This window comes from Triticum dicoccoides, chromosome 2A, assembly GCF_002162155.2.
Source record: "Triticum dicoccoides isolate Atlit2015 ecotype Zavitan chromosome 2A, WEW_v2.0, whole genome shotgun sequence".
Taxonomy (NCBI): Eukaryota; Viridiplantae; Streptophyta; class Magnoliopsida; order Poales; family Poaceae; genus Triticum; species Triticum dicoccoides.
In genome coordinates this window covers 50,211,786-50,222,627 of record NC_041382.1, presented here as the reverse complement: position 1 = coordinate 50,222,627, position 10,842 = coordinate 50,211,786, and the positions used below count along the sequence as shown (strand labels likewise).

At 44.6% G+C, this 10,842-nt stretch overlaps 1 protein-coding gene across 1 annotated transcript; it reads right to left on the bottom strand.

Moving 5' to 3' along the window:
• Positions 1–2,822: 2,822 nt before the first annotated feature.
• Positions 2,823–4,162, bottom strand: LOC119353154 (CASP-like protein 4B1). Its single transcript, XM_037619744.1, has 3 exons — positions 3,652–4,162; positions 3,404–3,524; positions 2,823–3,261 (listed from the first exon to the last, which is right to left on the bottom strand). Exons 1-3 carry the CDS (start codon positions 4,023–4,025, stop codon positions 3,091–3,093), a joined length of 666 nt encoding a protein of 221 aa, XP_037475641.1. The 5' UTR covers positions 4,026–4,162; the 3' UTR covers positions 2,823–3,090.
• Between the last annotated feature and the right edge of the window lie 6,680 nt (positions 4,163–10,842).

Below are 10,842 nucleotides of genomic sequence, written 5' to 3'. Positions count from 1 at the left end.
ACTTTTAAAAAATGTTGTTATCTAAAATTTGCCATGGTAATTGTAGTGAAACAAAATTCTTAGTTTTGCCATGTGATTACTGCACATGATAGTAATCTTTTAAAAATATAGTACAAGTGACATGGATTTTCTTTAAAATCTCTATGGGGCAAGGCAATGAAGAAAAAAAATTATGGTTACATGGAAATTTTGGGATTTTTTTTCTCATTGAACAGGTAAAGTGTATATATTTGTAACAAAAATGGACACATGGCAAACTTACAAAACATAGTTGTTAACTAGAGACCATGGCAAAAATTTGGGGAAAATGAGGGACATGGCAAATTCTAGGGATAACATTGGTCACCGAAAGCAGGGAAACTTCACAAGAATGTTCATTGATTGATGGAAATTATCAGGAAAATGTGGAAATATAGGTTATAATTGCCATGAGATATGTTAGAAAAAAGGACACCAAATTGCCATGTTGTCAAAATTCACATTAGAGAGTCCAAAATTGGACATGAAGGATAAAATTTGTCATATTTGTACATCTCTCCTACTTTGGATGATGGAAAAGGTAGGAAAATCATAGCCAAGGAGGTGTTTGATAGCCGTCAGGAGGCCCAACCAAGCCCGTGCGGTGCAAAAAATTGGATGTTTGGTTACTTCGGCTGCATGCGATTCCTGGGAAACATAAACCTTAAAGCAGTATCATGCCAGGCTGAAGGGGAACGACTGAATCGGTTGTTTCTCCAGAGCCAAGCTTGCGAGAGCCACACATGGATCTCGCCTGCACATGTTGGGAAGCGCGGGAGACAACGAGACGTCTCATAACTGCCTCCCCTCTTTGATAACACCGCCCACTACGCATTCACGCCACACTCCATCTCTCTCCCACAACCCTTCGATTTCTCTGATGGTTGACCATCAACTGCGCCACCTCACTCCCATCGCTGTCGGTAACTCCAATCCACGACCGGTGGCTCGCAGACTGTGTGCTAGGTTCTTGTTATAATCTGAATGCTTGCTATGTTGTCGCTATGATCAAATTACTTGCTAGGTTATTGATGTGTTCTTGCTATGTGAATGCTTGTTTACTATCTTGCGATGATCAAATGTGCTAGCCTAGTGTTTCGAATGGTAACCTTAATATATGTGTTCAATTTGAATGGAATGCATGGTCAGAGTAGAAAAATTGTGCATCCATGATCCGAGTAGGACCAATGTGCATGCATGAATAGAGTAGGATAAATATGCATGCAATTGAGCACTGGTATGATGCACCGATCATGGCAATTGAAATTGGGCATTGCTATGGTTAGTGCATCATGTCGATGAAAATTGCCTCGATCAATGCATCATGGCATTGCTAAGGTTACCTACTCCTGTCTTCTGAACTCGCAAGGTTGTGAAGACAGAGTAGGGTACCGCTGGTCAAGGGGTCTATGTCGTCATTGGCGCGGAGGACACCGAGGACATCATCGCGATGAACAGGTGGCTAAAAAGGGCGAACATGCCAGGTAGGATAGCAGAGATGATGAAGCCTCTGGTGATTGGCCGCATACCAATGCCTGGCCATAAGCCAGTAGGCGTAGAGCCACTAAGGTTCACCAATCAAGGACGCTTTACACATTGCCATGCTCATCATCCCGACGAATAGTGTTGCGATGGCAGCAACGCGTTGGGAGCTCCTCCAGATCCCATAACCAACATCGCGTCGAGAGATTGGCCGTCAGGGTGGTCGTCTCGAGCTCCCACAAGACCTTGGAGCATGCCCCGGCAATGGGCATGAGAGATGCTGCATCAGCACCATCGATTAGCCACAAACGTCGGTGAGAAGAGGGAGAAGCTGTGCCAATTCCCCATTGCCACCGAACGGGAAGAAGGGAACAACGACTCGTGCTGCTCCACCAACTGCCATATCCACCCACTTCCTACAAGTCGATGGCAGCCACTTCTAGGAATCCTCTGGTGCTACTCCAGTGTGCTACTTTGTCCATGTGTTGATGCTCCGCCCACGACCGTGACCCGTGTCGCCGCTCCTTGTTCCCTCGAATCTTCCACCAAGCACCAGTTTATCCCATTTTGGTGAGGGGACGAGGTTTCTCCAGCCTGGAATTGGACATTTCTCGATCAAGATCTGATCTTCTCTCAATGCTGATCACACCCCCACCCCTTGCCCTCCTCTACCGACGACGACACCTTGCTCTCCCAGCACTCAAGATGACAAACGGCTACTTCCACCCTTGTGACCGCTGGGCAGAAGGAAGGAAAAAGTCACAACCCTTGCCGGCGACGAAGAGAACACACGCATGAGCTTGGAGGGAGAGTGGAATGGGGAGGGAGAACCGACTAGGGCGGTGAGGATGTTCTCGAAGTGAATGTGTCACTCTTTCTTTTGTCTCGCCTGCTAGTCAACCGAGATGTCGGATGTAGTCACACAAGCACGATAGAGAGCGAACTAATTTGGTAGGGTGTTGGCATTTTGTCCTTGCATCAAGATTCGTGCGTGGCATCTTGCAGACGTCTTTGCGTTATTTGTATAGCATTAAGTAAATTTATTATGAGAAAACACTTTTTTTAGAATTATTATGAGAAAAAACATTGGGGTGTATGCATACACCGTGCAGTCACCCTAATAGGGTTGCTAGTGGAGTATTGTTTTGGGAAGAACAGGGAGTCGCAAATAAGTACAGATTAGTAAGGTGGGCATTCGTAATAAACAAACACATTGGGGTGGTGGCGCAGTTGGCTAGCGCGTAAGTCTCATAGCTAAACGTGAGTGATCCTGAGGTCGAGAGTTCGAGCCTCTCTCACCCCAAAACCCCACAAAGTGGTGATGAAAATGCTCTCTTGACAACTTGGGTCGTCATGCAAACATCTGATCTTCAGATGCCAAGAGCAACTCTGAACTTTGTTCGTTCTTTTCCCTCTCCTTTTTGCTCTTGGATCTAACTAATTTCTTCTACACAAGAGGATTCACGAGCTTACTCCGAACTTTGTTTTTCTCCTGGATTTAACTAATCTTCTTCTACAACAGCCATGGATGGATGTCACGACTCACGATGGGCCGACTGCATGCTGGCTTGGCTAGCTAAGCTAGTCGTGCTACGCGTGTCTGGAGAGCATGGCGGACAGGGCGAGCGCCGCGAAGGCGAGGAAGCCCAGGACGATGGACGCGGCGATGGCGTCCGTGAAGACGTTGACCACCGCCGACCTCATGCGGATCGTGATCGGGAGAGCCGCCGCCGACGCCGTGACCAGCAGATACGCCACCGCCTGCATTCATTCAGATCATGGGAATGTTTCAACTTGCATGACAATTCATAAGCTAGCTATAAGTCACCGCACACGGAAGCTGCATCTAAAATGATCACGTGGTACACTATACTGGCCTAGGCAAGATTGTCTGCAACTTCACCTGGTCGCCGGCGAAATCAAGGAAGGTCGCGTGGGCGTCGCCGCGGCGCATCCGGCCGAAGTTCTTCAACGCCTGCGCCGCAGAGTACACGAACGCCACCACGGACACCCCGAGAAGATACCTAGCAAATCAAGCATGCAAAGCGACCGCCCAGCCCATGATCAACAGCTCAACACCGTGCACGCACACTGTCAAGAATGGTAACATGACCGATCGAGCAATAAGCTAGAGATGACGCGCACGCGCACCTGTACTCCTGGTAGCGGAGGAAGTCCATCCAGTCCCCGTGGCGGCAGGACGCGACGAGCGCCATGGCCACGAAGGACAGCAGCGCGGCGCCGGCGCGCAGCACGAGGACGATCCCGTTGAGCACCTGCGCCTGGTCGCCGCCGCCGACGTTGTGCGCCTGGCGCGCCCTGTCCCTGCTAGGCGTGAGGGGCGTCGTCGCCGTGGCAACGGGCGCCCTTTGGCCGCCGCCCTGCGACTGCGAGACATGCGGCGACTTTGGCTTCACGGCCGCCGGGGCCGGCGACTGGTGCGGGGAGAAAGGCGGCGGGGGCGGCGGGGACTTGGCGACGTAGTATTCCGAGTCCGGGGACGCGGCGTGCAGCTGCATGGCCATGATGCCTTAGCACGTAAGGGAACGAACGAGCGGACGGACGATGGAGGAGCGTGTATAGAAGTATAGATGTCTCGCTCGCATGCATTGCATTATTTGCGCTTTGCGAAAGCTGGGCGGGGCGGGTGATTAAAGGGGCCGCCGGTCTAGGGATTAAAGCCAGGAGAAGAAAGTGAGGGTGGTGGCTATGGCTGTGGGTGTGACATGGCGCGCACTAGCTTTGGCTGGCTAGGTTGTTCAGCTGGCTAAGCAATGGACCGGGGGCTCGGGAGGGAAGGAAATAATTTGAAATGTGTGGAACCAACATGATGGACAAAAGGGGTATTGCTTAACGGGGTATGCAATCGCTTAAGAAAGCAGCTCGCACTTAACACGCGTACTTACGTGGCAGGCTGAGAAATCAATGGAATTATGTCCGTTATTAACACTAGCAAAAGAGCCCGTGCGTTGCAACGGGAGAGAAAACATAACACACGCTCTTAACTCAACAACCATCACTCAAGACCACAATAGGTTCATCTCTTTTATTTTTCCGAAGCATCATATTTGTGTTGCCGCTTATCCTCCTTCTCACCCTCGCCGGCGATGGCCTCGGTGTTCACACAAAACAACAAAAAACGTGTGTTAAATATGGTTAATCCTATGGCTTCTCTCTCTCCCTCTCTCCTCCCTCTCCCTCTCTCTCTCCCCCTCTCTCTCTCTCTCTCTCTCTCTCTCACTCGCTTTCTCTCCCTCTCGCGATGAGAAATCTGTTGTTTCCCCTGCGACATTTTTCAGAGATATGCATGTGTAGTTATCGATATTTTCTTTTCCATATATGGTTATAGTGGGGTGTTTATTTGCGATCCGGATCGCCGCCGGTATGAAAAAAAAAACGAATCTTGCGCTATAAATTATAAGTTTGCTTCCATAACAATATTTAATAGGTAAAATTAACATCATATTTAGATTCCACACATTTTTCTAATAAAATTTCATATATAATATGTTAAAATCGAAGTTACGGTTTAAAAAATACAGATAATTTAGAAAATCATTTGGTTTGACTCAAATATATTTCAAAATAATATTTAAAAATACTTAACAGGTAAAAATAATCTCATATCCATATTCTACATATTTTTCTAATTAAATTTCATATATAACACGTTCAAATCGAAGTTACGATTTAAAAGATATGGATGATTTTAAAAAGCATTTGTTTGACTTAAATATGATCCACGGATGAATTACCTAAGACATCAGGGGGGTTTTGAAAAATGTAAAATAAAGGTTCGGGTGTGACTTAAATCTGGATGGCGGGTTGATTTTAAAAAAAGACAGAAGTTTTTGTGTAAAATACAAAAATAACGATTTGTTTTAACTTAAAACAGGACTGCGGGTTGAATTCTTTAAAATAAAGGAACTTTTTCTGAAAAATGTCATGACGGATGAAAGAAAACCCAATTTACTTTATTATTAGGTAAAGATAAAGACTAGTACTAAACACTTCACTTTCAGAGTGACTGGACATACGGTCTCTATTGCATCCTTGTCGATCGAGAGAAATGGAAGTAAGGAGTGGATGGACTGGTTTACCTTCTCCGGTGCTACCATTTACTCTCTGCGATGTGATCTTAATTAAAACGCAGGGTTTACGCTACTCCTGGTTCTGCTCTTTACTAAAACATCTTATAAAAGTGTACAGAGGGTTGACCGGACAAGAAGCATGAGCAGAGGATTGAGGGGACTTTATGTAATCCCAACAAGAATTGGGTGAGGGAGTGGGGATTACCCAGCCCCCCAGGAAGGAGGGGTTGGTTGAATCCAATAGGAGTTACTTTCCTAAGGTTGATCATAATGGTGAGTAATTTATACTAGTGTCATGCATATGACACTAGTCTAAATTACTATCTTCATAGTGCAAAATAATAGAGTTAAATACACCTACAGTACACGAACTTGCACTGCGGAAACACTTTCACAGAAAAACTTGAAAATTGAGACAAATGGGTCACTAAACTTGCTTTGCGGGGACAAAATCATACAAATTAGTCCGAAACGACCACGTGGCGCGCCACGTCGGCAGGGGAGCACGAGCTGGTGGCTGGTTAGTTTGTAGAAACCTCCCTAATAATGTAAACATTGAACCCGCAGTCCTGATTGAGATTGAGCAGGGAAAAAATTATGGATAACCCTGTACTTATGCCAAAAGTCACATTGGCACTAGTAACCCTCTCCAAACCCCTTCGCTCTTCATCTTCGTGGCCTGTTCGTCTCCTATTCCGCATCGCTGTGGCCGGTTCATCTCCTCCGCATCGCCCTCACCGTGGCGATCACGCTGGATGGAGCCACGTCCTCGAGGCATAGGCGAATTTCCTCCAGACTACGGTAGGAAATCAAGTTGTCCCGCTCTCTGCTCCCCTCTTTGGTCATGTTCTGCTAGGGTTTTGATCAGGTGTGATCCTCGGTATTTGTGGCCGCGATATAGATGAAACTCTGGGCTTTTGTGGAGTTTTGGGGGGCGTGTGGTTAAGATTCAGTGTTTGATCAGATTTGGCATAGATGTAGTGTGTTTTCATGTATTGTGGTGTCCCCTGTTTTGATCAGAAATATATGTTGCATGCGGTGTTAAGCATGGGGTTCAGACTTGCTGTTAATATAGTGCGGTAAAGAAGAATATGGGTTCAGAAACCTTATAGATTCAAATCAGTTTCAGAAATGTGATATACTGTACTGCAGTTTCAGAATTGATATAGGTTCAGAATTGAGTGGCAAAAATTAGTGTACTGTAGTTTTATGTTCATAAACAATGCTTGATATATGGTTAGGGGCATATTTGGAAGTGCTGTTGCAAACCATTTTTCAGTAAATGATATGCATATTCATCAACAACAGTTAGCATTTTCCGTGACACGTAACAATCGTGTACTTCTACTTGCAGGAGAAAAATCCAATTTCTTTACAGCGGTGTTTGAACACAATGGCATATTTTGTGGGCTGGATGATAGAAGGACATTTTGGGGGGAAGCACTCAAGAGGAGTATGACAAGTGTGATGCGAACACATGGTCTAGGGATGTGATTAATTGCATATTGCAGCATTCGGGATATGACATTACTAGTCCTGAGCTACAAGTGTATTGGTTATTGCCTGGGAAGGACATCCTAGATGGCATGGTTTGTTTAGATAATGAAGAAGCAATTGCTTCAATGGCAAGGGCGGGCAGAGAAAACAGAAGTTTGCATGTTATAGTAGATGAGAGAAATCATGTGAAATCAGAATGGGATGATCTCATATATAGAGGCTGCCTTGAGCTGCCAAGGGTAATGACTCAAAGGAAAGTGCCAAGTGGATTTAGGCCCGGAGAAGGCACTTCTGGGAGCACTAGTTCATGTATGATGCTGGTGAATGAAGCAGAACCACATAGTTATGTCCATCGAGAACATGAAGAGGAAGCCGATAAAGGGCATGGAGAGGCAACAGAGGATGAGCATGGAGAGAGAGTAGAGGACGAGCATGTAGAGGCAGCAGAGGATGAGCATGAAGATGGAGCAGAGGATGAGCATGCCGATGGATCAGAGGAAGAGCATGGAGAGGACAGTGGCACAGATGAAGATTTTTATGAAAGTGATTATGATGTTCCTGATGGGGATGATGATCTATTTGTTCAGAATGTTGATGAGAGTGTGAATGACCACAATGAGCAGAAGGAATACATAGATGATGAAGATCCAGTGGAAGATGATGGTGATCTAAACTTGTCTAAGAAAGAGCTAGAAAGGTTGAAGTACTCTTTCAAGGCATTTAATCCAGAGGTGGACCTAAATAATCCAATTTTCAGAGTTGGACAAGTGTATGGTGAAATGAAAGAGCTTAGAGCTGCTTTGGTTGCATACAGTGTGAGAAACAGGGTTAAGATTAACAAAGGAAGAAATGAAGCAACGATGTTAAATGCATCTTGCTCTGCTGGATGCCCCTGGCTTTTGAAGGCGTCTAAGGACAACAAAACAGGAAGCATTGTAATTAAGAGACACAATTGCAATCACACATGTCAGAAATCTTGGGATGCAAAGTGTTTGTCAGTTAAATTTCTTACCGGTAAGTTCATTGAGGAGTTCAGAGACAACCAAAAGATGGACTTGGTGACCTTTGGTAACAAAGTTCAGAGAGAATTCAAGGTCAGACCTCATAAAGTCAAATTAGGAAGGGCAAGGAGAGCTGCACTTGGTTTGATACATGGAGATGAAGCAGCTCAGTATCAACAGCTATGGAATTATGGTAAAGAGCTGAGGAGGAGCAATCCTGGCAGTACCTTCCTTGTTAGCACAACTCTTGTTAAGGAGAATGAAAATGAGGACCCAAAGGATCATTTGTCATCGTTGTATTGGTCATATGATGCTTGCAAGAGAGGTTTCTTAAATGGGTGTAGGCCCATCATTTTTATCGATGGATGCCACTTGAAAAGTAGGTACAAAGGCCAGTTACTTACTGCTGTTGGCATAGACCCAAACGACTGCATTTATCCCATTGCAATGGGAATGGTTGAAGTAGAATCAAAATTCTCCTGGGAGTGGTTTCTCACTACATTAAAGCATGACTTGAACATAGTGAACACCTCCCCATTCACTATAATGAGTGACAAACAAAAGGTATTTTGTTCACCACTAAAATGTTGTTTTCAGTGTATTAATTTCTGCATTATAACAAATCTTAGTACTTACACCTGTGCACTTCTCTAGGGCTTAATAAATGCAGTTGGAAAGGTGTTTCCAGACTCAGAGCACAGATTTTGTGTTAGACATTTATATCAAAACTTTCATATGCATTTCAAAGGAGAGACATTGAGAAACCATTTGTGGGCAATTGCAAGATCAACAAATATCACAAAGTGGATGTTGAACAGAGAAGCAATGAGAGAGGACTGCCCTAGTGTTGTTGCTTGGTTGGAGAATAAACCTGAAAACCAATGGGTGAAAGCATTTTTCAGTGATTTCCCCAAATGTGACATCCTATTGAACAATATGTCAGAAGTGTACAATAGGTAAATTGCAGTAATGTGCTTTCTATTGATTTGCATTGTATTATGTAAACATTTAATCATTTATTTGCAATGCATTGCAGCTACATATTGGAAGCAAGGGAGTTCCCTGTGATTTCAATGATGGAATGTATAAAGGGTAAGATTACTGCTAGACATGAGAGCAAGCAGAGAGAGGCAAGAAACAAATGGACTGGTAGGATATGCCCAAAGATCAAGAAGAAATTAGAGAAGGAGATAGAACTGTCTGCAAGTTGTTTTCCTAGTCACTCTGGTTTGGGAGTATATTCTGTGATATCAAGAAACTTTACATACCTTGTGGATATTCCAGCAAGGACATGTGATTGCAAAAGATGACAACTTAGTGGCATTCCTTGCAGCCACTCTATTGCGTGCTTTAGGGAAGAGAGGATAGATCCAGAAGAAATGGTTCACAAGTGCTACACAATAGAGACATACCTGCTAGCATATGGGCACAATATAATGCCTATGAGAGATAGGGCTCACTGGGAGCAAGTTAATGGAATTGTCGTTCATCCACCGATTTACAAGAAAAAGATGGGAAGGCCACCAAAGAACAGGAAAAAAACACCTGAAGAAAAGCTACAGAAGGATGGCAGCATTGCACTGAACAAGAAATGTGTGAGCATGCATTGTTCAATTTGTGGAAAAGCAGATCACAACAAGAAGGGCCATCAGAAATTCATGGAGAGGGAGAGTGAGAGGGAAGCAAATGAGATGGAAGAAGAAATAGAAGATCCTTCCATTTTAAATGTAAGACATGTAATTTCAGGACATAGAAATTCATAAGTGTTAGTGTCATTATTCACACCATACTATATTTCAGGACATCAGGACACACATGGAGGACACAAAGCTAGATCCTATGCATGTGCCTTTCAGCATGGTACATATAATGAGGCAAGAGGTGAAAATAGCTATACACTGCTTCATATGTTCTCATATCCATTTAATTATTTATAATGACTTATGAATGCTATGTCTAAATTTTCATTAGGAGAGAATCCATGTTTCAAATGTCAAACCACCTGGTCCTTTGCCGGATATATCTAGATTTGTTGCTGATGCCAGGGACTCCATTCCTGAGAGAAGAACAATTACTACTGCTACAACCAGACGAAGGAATGGGGGAAAAGGCAAAGGGAGGCCACTAGATGATGAAGAAACCATTGGTGCTACAAGCAGAGGAAAAAACAAGAGACAGAAAGCAGGTACTAGCACATACCCAGGTGATGGAAGCAATCGTGCAAGAGGGCCCAACAATGCAACAAGAGGAGGTTCAATAGCTGCAAGAGGTGGCCGAAGTGGTGGTGCAAGAAGGGGAGCAAATGCTACAATAGGTGGAGGAAATGCAACAATAGGAGGAGCAAATGTTGTTGGAAGAGGGGGAACAAATGCTACAAGAGGTGGACGAAGTGGTGCTGGAAGAGGGGAAGCTAATGCTGCACGAGGTGGAGGAAATGCTGCTGGAAGAGGAGGTGGTGCTGATGGAAGTGGTGGAACAGTTGGTGGAAGGGGCTGGTGCTATCTTTTGCTTGGAGAAGATGGAGAAAGGAGAGATGCATCTGTTCCAGACCTAAATGCTGCTGCAATCCCTGACCTCAATGCTCGAGAAGAGATCATTGTGACCCAAAATGCGCCTACGGGTCCTTTCTAAAGTGGGATGTTAGCAAAGTTCATCGATGAACTAGCTAATCATGTCGTAGTTCATGTTTGAACTTTGTAGGTACTTTATTTTGTAAGGTTCTAAAAACCTGAATGTTGCTGCATTGGTACTGC